Raw genomic sequence first — 15,305 nt, 5'->3', positions numbered from 1 at the left:
AAGTAAATAAAAAAAAAACATTGATCGATGACAAATGCATTGCTATATTTACAAATTCTGTGACGGTTCGCAATAATCCCGACACAAAATTTAATAGTGATGTTTGCACTACTTTCGAGTTTTTTTTTAACAAATTTTTTTTTCTCTTTCTGTTTGTCGTCATTGCTTTCACAAGAACAGGAATGCAATCTTAAACGGTTATTTTGATCTTTACATCATCATTTGAAAATTCTAAACAGAAAACTATTTTGGCATGTTTTGTCTTTTATTCAATAATAAGACTAAGCAACATCGGTTATTTAAATATTGTAGAATCCCAGGCCAATAGAACTGCGCAACGAATTTGATGAAACATCTTACTTATTAATTCTTACCACTCGTACCCATACAAATGAACTATTTTATTGTGTTGGGCATATTCCAATAAAATAGAGTTCCACTACGCTTATAATAAGTGTCCAGTTAGGACCCACTTTAAGCCTAGTATTCAGCACTATCTATTATATAACACCACTGGTCGTTTCGTTCCCGAGGGTATGACCAGCCTAGTAGTCAGCACTTTTTAATTAATTCTTACCACTCGTACCCATACAAATGAACTATTTTATTGTGTTGGGCATATTCCAATAAAATAGAGTTCCACTACGCTTATAATAAGTGTCCAGTTAGGACCCACTTTAAGCCCAGTATTCAACACTATCTATTATATAACACCACTGGTCGTTTCGTTCCCGAGGGTATGACCAGCCTAGTAGTCAGCACTTCGGGGTTGACATGAATATCAATTATATAGTCATTTTTTTTTAAATTAATTTCCTGTTACTTAACTTGGAAGTTTTCGAAAAACTAAGGATTTTATTATCCCAGGAATAGATTACCGTATTTGGCACAACTTTTTGGGGATTTGGGTCCTCACTGCTCTTCAACTTTGTACTTGTTCGGCTTTACATCAATTTGGATCAGTGAGCAGTACCTTGGATCGACGTGCGTTTATGACATGCATAAGAACATACTTTATTGGCGCGGTCGTTTATAAAGATGTTCGAAATTTTGACTTTCGTGCTTGAAATGCATCATCAGATTTGGAGAATTCAAAGTACATCACGTCTTTAAGTAATTTCATTGCTTCAAATCTTGTATCCAGATTTGAATTAATTTTGACGCTCTTTATGGTTAATAATGTTCACCGACTTAAAGTAACTAAACCAAACAAGTATCTGAACTTGGTTTTTTTTATCTTCATTGTACAATATCTTTAAGGTTTTCTCTGGTCCCCCCATTACGCTTGAATGTTTCTTAAAATATAAGAAACCGAACTTTTATCAGACAAGCGAAACCGACATACCTTCGTGCAAAGTTAGAAATGGACTTGATTATAATAGAAGTCTCGTTAAAATAATATAAAATGTAATATTCGAAATATCGTATCCGTGTCAAGACGAAAACACAGCAAAACGAAGGCCATCAATAAATTTAAATGAAAGAAATACAAAAACCGATGCATCGATTAGGAGTCAATCCAAGTAATTCAACTAATGGTAGAGTCTAGTTGCAAGACCAGACGTTTCATTCCTACTTGAAATGTTAAATACACTACTGCCATATGGAGTACATATACCTTTATTTAATTTGCAGATATACAGAAAAAAGAAAAAGGTGAGGAATAACATGGTATACAAGAATAATTAAGAGGCAACGTAGTGTATCGATGTTAAAATCTCGTTAATCGATTCGAAAAAATTATGCAGCTCAACAAAACAGTTAGGGAATTGCAAAATTGACATGCATTGGTGCTTCGTCAAGTTAATGCAACGCATGCATCTACTATGCTCATTGTTTTGTGTGTCGAAATGTCTCAATTTAGAATAGGACACACTCGGGAAATTGATAAAATACGACAATATTGAAATATGTCGATAGTAGGTAAATACATCAACATATCGTAGCCGTCAATTCGTGATGGTTACCGTCAAACTTGTGAAGTACCATTTCCTGTTGTTCTTCCTCATAATTGTTTTGCAGCATCAAACTAAAGCAAATTGTTTTGCAAATTGAGTGTTGTCTTTTAGACACAGTTCAATTCATTTTAGTTTATGTTGCCCTGCAAGTCATTGTTAACCATATTGCAAGTTTCAAATTCTATCAAAATATTTAAAATATATCTTGCACCAAAATTACTGTATTTCTTAAAGCATCCTGAAGCTATAACATTTGCCAGTCAAACAGATGGACCAATAATAATGCAAGCATGCACACAAACAGTTGATCAAATCAGTCATGACATGGCAACTCAGACTGATGATGAGAAAGTTACAGATATCCAAAAGGTAACCATAACTTTTGAATAAGAATTAATGAGAATTATACATGTTCTTTATTATAGCAACAGTTATAGATTATGCTTTATTTATTGCCAGTAAGGTAATTATATATAAGCTGGAAATTAAAGCGATATAAGAATGAAGAGACAATAAGTTATTGAACACTCACAGTGGATACCTTAAACGATCTGAACGTCTCAACTAGTCATGTGTTTTAATTGTGGTTTTCTTGTGGTCAGAATTGATCAAATGTAAAGATTTTGAATTTAATAGCATTGTTTCAAGAAGGACGTTGGTACAGATGTAGAACCTCAGAATTTCCCGCTTAGTTTTACAATCAAATCAATTTACAAGTGTAAGTAAAACGACTTCCACCGAACATCAATTGTCATATACAATAGTCACCTGTTTAAAACGTGTTATGGTATAATTTACACAAAATGACATTGACTCGTGATTTGCATTGATGAAGTAAATAAAAGCATATGTCTTATCATTTTCCTTAGAAAGTGTTGGCTGAAACTCCACAGGCACCAAGATTGGAGGTAAATATCATTTCATATCTATAGAATATATATTTGTTGCTATTTGATTATATATATGGTGAAGGATTTATATATTCTCAAAATATTTTTTTTTCAATTTTGTTTGAGCCATTTATTTAAATTTTGTTTTTATTATTTATTCAAAATGATTCTTTGCTAATGTTAACTTACTTTTACAAATTGTTAAGTATTAAAGACTAATTAGGATTTCTTAATTTCACACTGTTTTCAAATGTTTGACTCTAGTATATGTTATTTTTAAGATAGTTACATTCATTTTGCATTATGTAATTAAATTAAATGCTTGTAATATATAGTTTGGTATGTAACTGTTTTAGTTAATGCATCCGCAACAGTCCTCGGCGAGAGATGAACAGGTAAAGATGTACGCATGTATTATTTGATAAAGGAAAGTGATAATTGATCACTTTCTGTTTTAAATTTGATCTTAATTTTCATAATGCAGAGACCATTTGTCTGTTGATGACAATGCAAAAGTTGAAACGTTGATAAACCGTTGAGAGTTATTTTGATTTTGTTTCTATTAGTGTAAGTCCGCTATCATACATTCACATATCAACAAACTAGAAGAACTGAAAAGCAGTCAGAAAGAAAATTTTACATTTACATTTACATAAACTTCACATCTATTATAATATAACAGACCATATACGTATTTTAAAATTTATTAAGTCAGAATCTCGTTTTTCAAATATACGACATGTAGGATTAAGATTGTATTCTCTACCTTATTTATCATTTATCCTATCTGAAATACATCTTATAAATGTATTATCTTAGATTATAATGATTTATCTTAAAAACGTTTTACCCGTCAGATTTAACGATATGAAATATGATAAGGCTCAGTGCATAGTAATATCGAGAGTCGAGTGTAACCTATAAGTTTCAAGTTTTATAACAGAGGACGTTATAAAAATCAGATGTTAATTCTTATTTTACTAGTTTATGTTATGTCTACTTCTTTATTACCTTAGCCATCAACAAACCTTTCTTCAGAACAATGGGAATGTTTGAAGAAATTTGGAGAGCCACGAATAGTTGTATCTGTAATAGGTGCTTATAATGAGCGTATAACAACTTATGAATGGGCTGATGATGTATTATTAAAGAAAGCTCTTAAACATGTGGCAAGATATACTGGAAGTAAGATGCATAAGATAGTTTAAACATAGATTTAATACAATTTATATACATTTAATGTTGAAAAGGCACAAACATATTTAATTGAAAAGAAACCTGTTTAACATGTTAATGAGGTTGGTATTGATAAATACACGCTATACTTGTACAGAAGAATATTTATCCTCATGAGTGATTTACATATCAATGAAAATATTGTGGGAGCACATGGGAAAGAGCAAGTGTTTATATTTAAAAAATAATTTCTGTTAGTTATTCAGGATATGTTAGAAAAAAAATCAATATACTTTGCTTTCGTTCATTTAACATTTTATTTCATTGTGTTCCAATTACAAAACTTCACTTACACTCTACTCAGAAAAGAAGGTAAATAGTTACCAAAGGTACCGGGATTATAATTTAGTATGTCAGACGCGCTTTTCGTCTACATAAGACTCAAAATATCAAAATATTTATAAAGGCAAACAAGTACAAAGTTGAAGAACATTGAGGATCCAAAATTCAAAAAGTTGTGCCAAATATGGCTAAGGTAATCTATATTTAGGATGAGAAAATCCTAAGTTTTGCAAAAAATTAAAAATTTTGTAAACAGGAAATTTATAAAGATGACCACATTATTGATTTTCATGTCAACATCGAAGTGTTGACTACTGGGCTGGTAAACCATCGGGGACGAAACGTCCACCAGCAGTGGCATCGATCCAGTGGTGTAAATAGGTACCAGGATTATAATTTAGTACGCCAGAGGCGCGTTTCGTCTACATAAGACTCATCAGTGACGCTCATATCAAAATGTTTATAAAGCCAAACAAATACAACTTGACACAGCCGCTGTCCCTTTACAATATACGAAAACTAATCGAGTAGAAATATGTACTCCTTGTTTTACCCTCCTTTTCGTTCATTTCTGTCGTTATAAAAGGCTGTTCGGTCTTTTTGTCCCATTTATTTGCATTGTAGTTCTGTCATATAATGTTGTCCTTTTAATTTTATATATAACATTGCCATAAAAGCGGGAGGTTTGGCTAGCCACAAAACAAGGTTAAATCCACCATTTTTTTTCTTAAAATGTCCTGTAACAAGTCAGGAAAATAGCAATTGTTATCTTATAGTTCGTTTCTGTGTGTGTTGCATTTTCGTTTTATTTCACAACCAACTTTCATTTATTATGATCTCTCTTGAATAGGATGTGGATTTTTATTTCAAGAGAAAAACACAAATCTTGTACAAAGTGTTATTAGCAGGGGTTGTCATATTAAAGGTTTACCACAACAATATGGATACTTCTCAGTGAATTATTCTGTAAGCTATATTATAATTACTAATACAAATCACATACTAAAGAGTAAAGGATTATATAAAGAGAAATGAGTTCCATAAATAATTTGCCTCAGTAACAATTCAGACAAAGGTTTAACATATAAACAAACATAGAAATACTAGATACGCTAGCGAATACTAACGTGTATCAAATAATGAACATCCATCTACGAACTTACAACAGAGTCATAGAATAATTTAAATACCATCCTAATCACACTACTAGCAGATAACGTAAAAAGGCCTGACGCTTTTTATCTTAATTGAAAATAAAAGATTTATGTTATATTTTCCTATAGCTGGGTTCTGAATTTGACATACCATGTTTTTTCACAGCATCAATAGTCTTACAGTAGACGAAATAGTCATATGACCACCAAAATAATAAATTTGATATGTAAAGAAACACTATGAATAAAAAATGATATAGAAGGCAAGAATACTATATTCGTTATGCTTAAAACTTCACTAATCGTAAAAGTAACTCATAATCTTTCTATCAGGACAGACCTAAAGACCAGAATAAAGTGAGTTGTTTATATTACTTTCTAATTCAAAACGTTTTGATAGCATGAAGTTGTTTATAGTTAATTCTAACTCATAAAATTGAGAATTGAAATGGGGAATGTGTGAAAGAGACAACAACCCGACCATAGACAACATCCGAAGGCCACCAATAGGCTTCAATGTAGCGAGAAACTCCCGCACCCAGAGGTGTCCTTCAGCTGGCCCGAAACAAATATGTAAACTAGTTCAGTGATTATGGACGTCATACTAAACTCTGTATTATACACAAAAACTAAAATTAAAAAGCATACAAGACTAACAAATGCCAGAGGCTCCTAACTTGTGACATGCAGAACATTGTGGTGGGGTTTAAAATGTTTTGATTGCATATGGCACATAGTGATTTTGCTCATATAGATAAAATTGTATTCGTGTTTTGCTGCTTTCCTATTTTGTTTAGTATAACAGAACTTAAAACAATGTATATGCAAGCAGGGAGTTAATATAATCAGATTTTGCTACGGGAAATGCCTGTGCCAATTAATGATTATAACAGTTGTTGTTCACTACTTCTGTTTGATACCATTTGATTTTATGAACCTCCCGTTTTAGAGTTTGACTTGAAGTTTTATATTTTTGGTAACGTGCTAAATGACTAACTAGTTGATACTGTACCTAATGAAATTTGTTTACACATTTTAAATGAATTTACATATTTGTTTTTTTCCCTCCAGAATGACGATCAGTATGAAGGTGATGCCAGCCATCATTTAAACGATGTAAGCCTAATTCAATCAAAACTAATTATGACTATAACGACTCTCGATTTTGAGCCCGCTGTTATTGTACATTTTATCAATAATATATTTAAAATTGAAAATGAAACATTTATAACTAATGAGTGCGTCAAGAAACTTAACTACAATTAAGAGAACATTAAGAGGATAGACAGGAAATGACATACACTATATTTACACTATTCACTACTCACTTGCCGTTAACTTGTTTTTCCCATAGTAACTTATTTAGACCAATATATCAGGTTAGTTTAACGACAAATAAATCCTTTATAAGGTGATAACGTCCTGTTCATTTTACTTTCATTATGTTATTATTGTTGAAAACAATTTTAATCATCATTAATGTGTACCGTACTCTCTTTGACTCAGCATATAAACTGGACCACACCAGATTGGGTATGCCATTGTTTGCGAGAGAATTTAAATTGCCTGTTAAATTGTTATTTTGGTGAATTTATACAGTTTATTTGAATCGATAAATATCAAAATAATTAGTGTCTCTTTCTTGACAACTCAATGTTTACTCACATTTCATTTTTCTCGTAGCTGTCATCTTTTGTCATTTTTGGATACTAAGCTATTCATTATTTTTGCTAAATTACGAACTTTAGCCTCGAGCGATAAAGGGATGAGACATTAAATGTTCGAAATGCGCATCTGTTAAAGTTTATATAATTATGTTGTTATTACCAAATTGTAGATATCATTGCTGGATGACTATTACTCAATATCTTAGGAGCAAGTACTGTATGTCGGTACTGTCAGATTGTGTAATAAAAAATTTGACGACGATTTTTTATAGTTTATTTAAGTGAAAAATTTATTATCTCCCTCATGCAAGGATATTTTTCCGTGTCCCTGATCGGTTTTTCTAAATCACCATTATTGTTTATAAGCTCTTTTTTTACTATGTGCTGGATAAGTCCATATTTTTAAGTCTCGACAATTACTGAAGGAATTTCTATCTGGTGCAGCAAAATTGGTGTATTATTACAACTATATCTTTAACAGTTATCAATACAGTTATTGGTTTAACAAAGTTGCTATGTCAATAGTGTTGTAATAGAATCATTGTAAAAATAACTTTCAGCTACTGGAGCTCGAAAAGCATATCAACACAGAGGGCCAGGTGTCGTTTCAAGAAAGTGTAAAAGGATCAAAAATGCTGTCAAGTAAGTTTTGTTTACATCAATTTTGCTTTTCATAAAATAGCCTCTTCTAATTCAGCATTTATAAAAGAAGGATCCTGCTTCTGTCAATGTTACAAAGAATTAACTTTTATTATTTTATTTTTTCTAATGTATCTAATACAACCTGAGTGTAGATCGATGGTACACTATATGCGATCAACAGTTCGAAACTTTAATGGCGCCATCACAGGGTGTCTGACAGATACGGAAAATCGGTTTCACAGCTGACGACAGAAGTAATTCAATTGTTGTGTTCAACAATCCCGACCTTTTTTCTTCGAATGTTAAAAGTAAAATCACAAAAACTACTGAACTCCGAGGAAAATCCAAAAAGAAACGTCCTTATTGCATGGCAAAATCAGAAGCTCAAACAAATTGATAACAACTGTCATGAATTGCTGAATTGGTACATGTTGGGTTTTTTTAAATGTAGAATGGTGTATTGAAACTGGTTTTAAAGCTAGCTAAATCCCTGAAATGTATGATAGTCGTATCAAATTCCATTATATGGTCAACGATTCCTGAACAAAACAAACAGACACCATAGGTAAAACTGTCAAAGATAGGGGTACAGCAGTTAACATTGTGGTATAATCTTAATCACAATATAAAAACAAACAGATGTAACAAAGAAGCACCGAATTCGACTCGCATGAGTAGTACAAAGGTTGCCTATATCAAATAGGGTTCTGCTTAACCTTATATAATTACAACCTCTGTATAGATTGCGTTGCTCAGTCTACAGTTGTGTGTAGTATACTGTTGATTTTCTTGTTATCGTTTTTTTTTTGGCTTGACACAGATATTCGAGTTCCAGTCGCTTTATTGGTGCTGAATGGTGATTTAGAGACACTAGATCATGTTGTGAGAGCCATATATAATGATATGTCAGTAGTGGTTGTAAAAGGAACTGGTGGAGCCGCTGACTTGATCGCCTTATGCCTGGAAGAGTATATTATTTTTCACCTATAACTGTACTAGCAAATAATCATATCTGATACAAATGATATAATGATAAACATATACTTGAAGTTTTTTCAATATTTATAGATTATCGTTGAGATGACAAAGGACAGTCTGTTCATCGCTATTTTAACTACATTTGTGTATGACGAAGTTGTCAATTTCGTGTCAAATTCGTGTCAATTTCATAAGCAACGCCACTTGCCTCCTTAGTTTCGAGCGATAATTTTCCATCTCAAGCGAGAAGCATGATATGAAAAATTATCCCAAAAAAAGATCAAAAGAAAAATGCACAAAATAGCGATAGACATACATATACTATGAACTAATATGATATTCTAAACGAAACGCTGACATCTTTCTGCATTTTTTTATGTTTTAAATACAGGTTACAACCTAATTAGGAGATTATATAAGCTCTCGCATATCAAAGAAATAATCTTAATTTGCATGACAAGTGTCCCAGCTGTGGTTCATTATCCTTGTTATTAGAATAATGTAATACGAACTATTTAGAATAAGACAATTTTCACATATCTTAAACTATTAACTTCAAGTTTATTAATGTGTTTTGTTTCCATTAAATGTCTAAATGAAACAATAGCCAATTGTTGATATTGCAGCTTTTCAAGTCTGAAGAGGGAATTACCAATAATGTTAAATAGGCGTTTCACGAAAGGCCTTTTTGACAAGGTACAGGAAGTTTTCAAAATGATTATTGAAAAAGATTGGATGGTAAATAATTCTGTTCAATGATATATAGAAATTTAATGCAAGACTAATTAAAAGCAATTCTCTGTAACCACCAACCATTTTTTTTAGGGGGCCGGCACGCATAGTCACCGATTTTCATGAAACTTAGCCAAAAACATGTGATCATGTAACAAAGTAAGAAAAATGCCCACCCAAATGTTGCTAGGTCATGGTTGCCATGGCAACCAAGTGAATGAGATTTCCTGCAAATTTTGAGGAATTTAGCATCCAAAAAAACAACTACTTTGCAGTCATTCGTAATCAAAACTAAGTTGTATTTAATGATATTTGCAAATATTTTTTAGAAACATGAATTTTAAAAAACAAAATAGCGATGTCATATATAAAAAAAGTATTTTAACTGAATATTGTCACAACCGCAGAAGCAGAGGTCATTTTTCAATATAGTTCAGAACTCAAATTTTACACATTTTTTATGAACAGATTAGACATTTTTTCATCCACCTCCATTTAACCTGTGGTTATGAATGAAAAGTATCAATGTTTCTAATAAAAAAATTGTAACAAAATGTTTGGGAAATTAGGTTCTAGGATGGTTGCTATGGAAACAAAAATGTGTCATTTTTGCCTTTTACCTCTAAAATGAAGCCATTTTATTAAAATAATCTACAAAAAGTAATTATTATTGAACGACTAAGATGTGCAAACTATTGGCAATTAAATTACCATGAATTTGTCCAAAGGTCCAAGGTCATTGATGACCTTGACCTTTGACCTTGTGTATATTAATTGAATTCTGAAAGGAAATATAATAGAAAGAGGCTACTATACATGGAGAAAATTATCAGGATGTTTTTAAGCCATTTTTTTTATCAACATATGAAAAATAAAGATTCACGGTCATGTCAAAAGTGCTTAGCAACCACCTTATTTGATAAAAAAATGTACCTAGCAACCATACATGTTTTCATTCAGAACTATATAAACTATTACATAGACCTAACTTCAAAGGTCTAGAGGGTGTCATAACATTAGTTGTAAACAATCATTCATTTAAAGTGTAAAACTGCCTAGCAACCATTTATTGATATTAGGAAAATGCCTAGCAACCATCGATTTATATTGAAAAAGTGCATACCAACAATTTATTATTTAGAAAAACTGCACAGCAACAGTTTATTTTAGATTTCATTTGACAAAAAATAGAAAAAAATAATATTTTTATATTTAAACACATGTCTAGTCATGAAAAGTAAATAATATAGCAAATTTAATTTCATGAGACTGATAACACATATATACAACAATTTAAAAGATGTCGTCTGATGAGACAATTCTACGGAAGACAACCAAATGTTATTTAAAGACAAATTATTTTTGTCTACAAGAAGAAGAGAAAAGGAGTATAACTGCTAAGAGATCGACCTGTCACCAGTTTACTTAGGTTGGAGTTGGCCTTTCAAGCAAAGAAGTTATGCATAGACAATATATTCATTTTCATTCGTTATAACTTATAAGGCTTGATTATTTCATATTTTTCGTCGAATTTTTTTTTTCATTGCGTACACACTGTTTTTGTATTTGAAATAGTTTTAGATGTGCTTCTAAATGTAAAAAAAATTGTTTTTAGCATTTTTTGGGCAAATATTATTTATTTTCTGATCAAGAAACTATCACATTCATTTCGTTCACTTCCATTATCCTCATCACAAAAGATAAAATGCTCTTTCCAAACTAATATAACTACCCTGCATCTATCCATTGCTATTTTTGTTTATTAACAGTGGAAGATTAATTTTTTTTTTAAATACGTTGTGTGTTAAGTAAAATTTATTTTAACAGAGTCTCAGTTCCAATTGAGATTTAGTAGAACAGACTAGGCCAATCAGGACCCCTTTTGGTCCCAAAATATAGAGTTATAACATTTGCTTAAAAAGTAAACTCTGACGCTATTTATAAGAAAGTAGAAAGCGTGTGTTAGATAAATATGAGTCGTCTTTGACAACACAGTGAAACAAGCGTTAAGAAATTGAGCACTTACTTATACAAATGTTGAGACAAGACATGAATTCGACAACTTCCATTTTAGACTGAAAACATTCTAAAAATGAAATGTAATAGCAAATTTGATTTATTTCCATATTTGAAAACTTTTTTAAGTGTCTAAAATGTAACATTTTTGGAAAACTTATCTTTTAATCAGACTTCTCCACAGACCAGATTTGGACACAATCATCATAAGGGTTATAATGTCCATGGCTGAAATAGCATAAAGAAATAAAATGCAAGTTTAAATTGTCCATGATCATAAAAATTGTTATAAATAGAAAACCCTGAAAGGACCTTTAATATTCCGAGTAAAAGGGTCTTCCTACTATCTATTTACAAGGGAATGTCTGGCCTGAAATGATGAATATTAACCTTTTTATGCCCCGCTGAAGCAGACGTGGCATAAGTGTTCCCTCTTCCATCTGTTTGTAGGTTCGTCCGTCCATACTTCCCAAAAGTTGGTATCCGTTCTCTTATTTTAGTTTGCCTTAGCCAAATATTGCTTTACTTGCATACCATGCTTATTGCCACATAATACATATCAATTTGAAAAATGGGTGGCGTCACCTTTATCGTTTTGGAGTTATATGCCTTTATAAACATAATAATAACTTTTTTACATGCGTTGAAGATTCAAGATTAAGAACAGAGTAAACTCATGTATGTGAATTATTTACGAAACACAACACCTGTTTTTTAAGAAATTTGAGAGTCTAAATGGAAGAATGAATTACAACTTTAGTAAAGCACCAATACAAGGATGGTTGCTATGCATTTTTTGATTACATGAGAATGGATGGAAAAGTTTATGTTGAAAATATTGACCCCTCAACTTTTAATTAGGATGTATATCATAGTTAATATCAATCTGAACCCAACTATGTATGGTTGCTAGGTACTTTTATATCAAGTAAGGGTCGTTGCTAAGAACTTTTAACATGACCTTGAACTCTGGCATTTTGCTTTCTAACGAAATGTAAGCAAAATTTTGTCTAAACACTTTTTCTAAATACCTTTGGGGTTTGTTTGATAAAATTTCTAACAAAATTGAATACAAAAAGACCAAAGGTCATAGTCAAGGTCATAAATAACCTTTGACCTTGAGGTCAACTTTCAAGTCATTGAATGCACAACATGTCCCAAGTGATTATTTTTTTGTATTTGTCACTGTTTTTAAACTATTCAAATAAGTATGTCAAAATTTTCCTTCAAAATACCAAAAAATGACACTTTTATGTTCCCATAGCAACCACCCTAGAAACCTATTTCCCAAACCTTTAATGATAAATTAATCCTAGGCAACAGTCATAATTTACATTTATCACTTTAGTATAATTGGTTGTGGATGCAAAAGTGTAAAACTATGTCATGCAAAATGCCTATAATTTGCCTTTTTGAATACATTGAAAATTCCACTATTTGAACCAGTGCTGCCTCCTTCTTTCCCTTTTGTCAGAAATAAATTGTATCTTTCATCTTACTCATAAAGTGTTATGTTTTAATCGAATATAGTCAAAATATTCATAAAACTTGAAATGTTTGCATGAAATGGGTCATTTTTAATCATCAAAATATGCATTTTTGAGGCAAAATCGAAGGCACCATGGCAACGGGGGCATAAAAAAAAATTCTTGTTAGTTTATCGATAGCTACCAACAGACCAAGTTTCAAGAAAATCTAAGACTATGCGTGCCGCAACTTGGTTGGTGGTTACAGAGAATTGCTATTAAAAGTTGGGGTTATATATGATATTTATTGGTTTCCTATGTACTTTTATCACTTCTGAATTCGAAGTGATGAGTAAATAATTCAAAAGGTATATCAAAACTAACATATTTTAATCCTTTCCGCACATAGTTTATCTTTTTATTCATAGATTTGTTCAACATCTTCATTGCATGTTCGATTAAACCATGCACAATATACAATTAGCTGTTATACTTAGTCCAATATTGACATTTCGAGATAAAAAGTTGATGCTTCTTTTTCTAATTTTATTGGTTTGCAATAATGTTGAGTGAAGGAAAAGTGCAAAGCAAAAAAAGAGGGACAACAGATACCAGAGTCACAGTCAAACTCATAAATCGAAAATAAATAGACAAACAATAGTACACATGACACATGCTAAAATGTGCGCGTGATCAATGCGATACCAACCTTTAAAATTTCAAAGGCATATTCAATAGCATAAGTCGTACACAAAATGGCAACACCGTGTAAACAAACGATAAATTGTGAAAGGACAAATCACAGTTTTCAAAATCAGCACGGAAATAGGAAAACCGAAGCAAAACATTCAAATCAACGAAAAGGGAGGTTACAGGTGTACAAGAAGAATAATTTTACAACAGAAAGCAAAACATAAGTAACATCTGTATGCTAAATCCCTAATGTGTGATTACAGGTTAAATAATGCTTTTAGAGGGAAATCGAACAGACATATTTGATCACAAAATGTTGGCCCATCGAATGCATGTAGATTGTATAAAAAAACACGTACATTTTTGTACTTACCAATATTTTTCTACAAGTATTGGGCTGTTTACTACTTAAGGTTTTGCTGATATTCACATATCTCAATGTTTTATTCTGTGTATCTGGTAACCTATAGACTTTTTCTTATGTATGTTATCATTTATGTAACAGTTAGTTCTGCTGATACTATATCATATCAAAAATTATATTGATTTAAATTCAAAATATATACTTTATTAAATTATTTCGAGAATCATGAATGTAAATAAATGTTGTGTTATCACCAAAAAATAAGATGGCGTTTCCAATTAATAACTAGAGAAACAAAAGTGAGAAATGTAGACAACAAGAACAACTTAGGAACTTGGACATTGCAATTAGAAACTTTGTTTTGGACAGCCGACGCCAAGTAGATTGGTCACGTTTGACATGTATTTCGTACATTATTTTTATACTTTTCCTCACTTTTCCGGAAGTAAATCATATTCAGTATGTGTAATTTCTCTTTAGACGCTTGTAACAAACATTCGCATAAGGCATATACCTTTAAAAACTGCCGCTGAAGGTTGCACAATATTTTATCTTTCATATAATTACTTTCATGTTAAAGTATCAAAAAGACTATCTTCAAATGACTGTGCGAAAATATAAAAGAGAAGATGTGGTATGATTGCAAATAAGACAACTCCCCACAAGAGAACCAATGACACAAAAATTAACAACTATATATCACCGTACGGCCTTTAACAATGAAACGTCTACTTGGCTTTCCATGGTCATATGACACTAAAAACAATGTCATTTACACCTTATCTTAAAATGCTTATTTGCAGATTTCAATATTTGACATCAAAGTTGACGAACATGATAGTCTATGGGAAAGAATAACTGATGGAATAACTAGAGCATGGTCCTTTGAAGAAAAGCATGGTATACTATCTAATACAATGATCAAGGAAAATTTTATTTAATCATAAGTATGCTTTTTATTTGGAATTCCAGTCAATAACTTGTTTATTTTTATTTTGATAAAAAGTCGTCGATTAAAATTTTTAATGTTTTACCTGGCCCCATTCTATCCTAAATCATAAGAATGCTATTCAGTTGTTGTCTTTGCATCATGTTTTTTATATTTTTTTGTACTACATATAGTAAGACCGCTATTTTTCTTATTTGCATTGTTTCCCAATTATATCATGTTGATGCCGGGCACCTTTTATAGCTGACTATACATTGCTAGAATGATTAATACATGTA

At 31.4% G+C, this 15,305-nt stretch overlaps 1 protein-coding gene across 4 annotated transcripts in view; it reads left to right on the top strand.

Annotated features, from left to right (window-relative positions):
• Positions 1 to 15,305, top strand: part of LOC139481602 (transient receptor potential cation channel subfamily M member-like 2) — a 45,943-nt gene that overhangs the window by 12,390 nt on the left and 18,248 nt on the right. For 2 of the 4 annotated variants that reach the window (XM_071265035.1, XM_071265036.1), the window contains exons 6-17: positions 1,636 to 1,656; positions 2,193 to 2,327; positions 2,828 to 2,866; positions 3,205 to 3,243; positions 3,865 to 4,033; positions 5,217 to 5,332; positions 5,854 to 5,877; positions 6,592 to 6,636; positions 7,748 to 7,829; positions 8,650 to 8,797; positions 9,434 to 9,545; positions 14,882 to 14,978. In XM_071265035.1, coding sequence (XP_071121136.1) covers positions 1,636 to 1,656; positions 2,193 to 2,327; positions 2,828 to 2,866; positions 3,205 to 3,243; positions 3,865 to 4,033; positions 5,217 to 5,332; positions 5,854 to 5,877; positions 6,592 to 6,636; positions 7,748 to 7,829; positions 8,650 to 8,797; positions 9,434 to 9,545; positions 14,882 to 14,978 — 1,027 coding nt within the window. The remainder of the gene's footprint in view (positions 1 to 1,635; positions 1,657 to 2,192; positions 2,328 to 2,827; positions 2,867 to 3,204; positions 3,244 to 3,864; positions 4,034 to 5,216; positions 5,333 to 5,853; positions 5,878 to 6,591; positions 6,637 to 7,747; positions 7,830 to 8,649; positions 8,798 to 9,433; positions 9,546 to 14,881; positions 14,979 to 15,305) is intronic. The other 2 variants (XM_071265039.1, XM_071265038.1) reach the window with 2 other exon arrangements.

The sequence above is a fragment of the Mytilus edulis genome, chromosome 7 (genome assembly GCF_963676685.1).
Source record: "Mytilus edulis chromosome 7, xbMytEdul2.2, whole genome shotgun sequence".
NCBI lineage: Eukaryota > Metazoa > Mollusca > Bivalvia > Mytilida > Mytilidae > Mytilus > Mytilus edulis.
The sequence above is the reverse complement of the archived record's forward strand: the minus strand, read 5'-3'. Positions and strand labels throughout refer to the sequence as shown.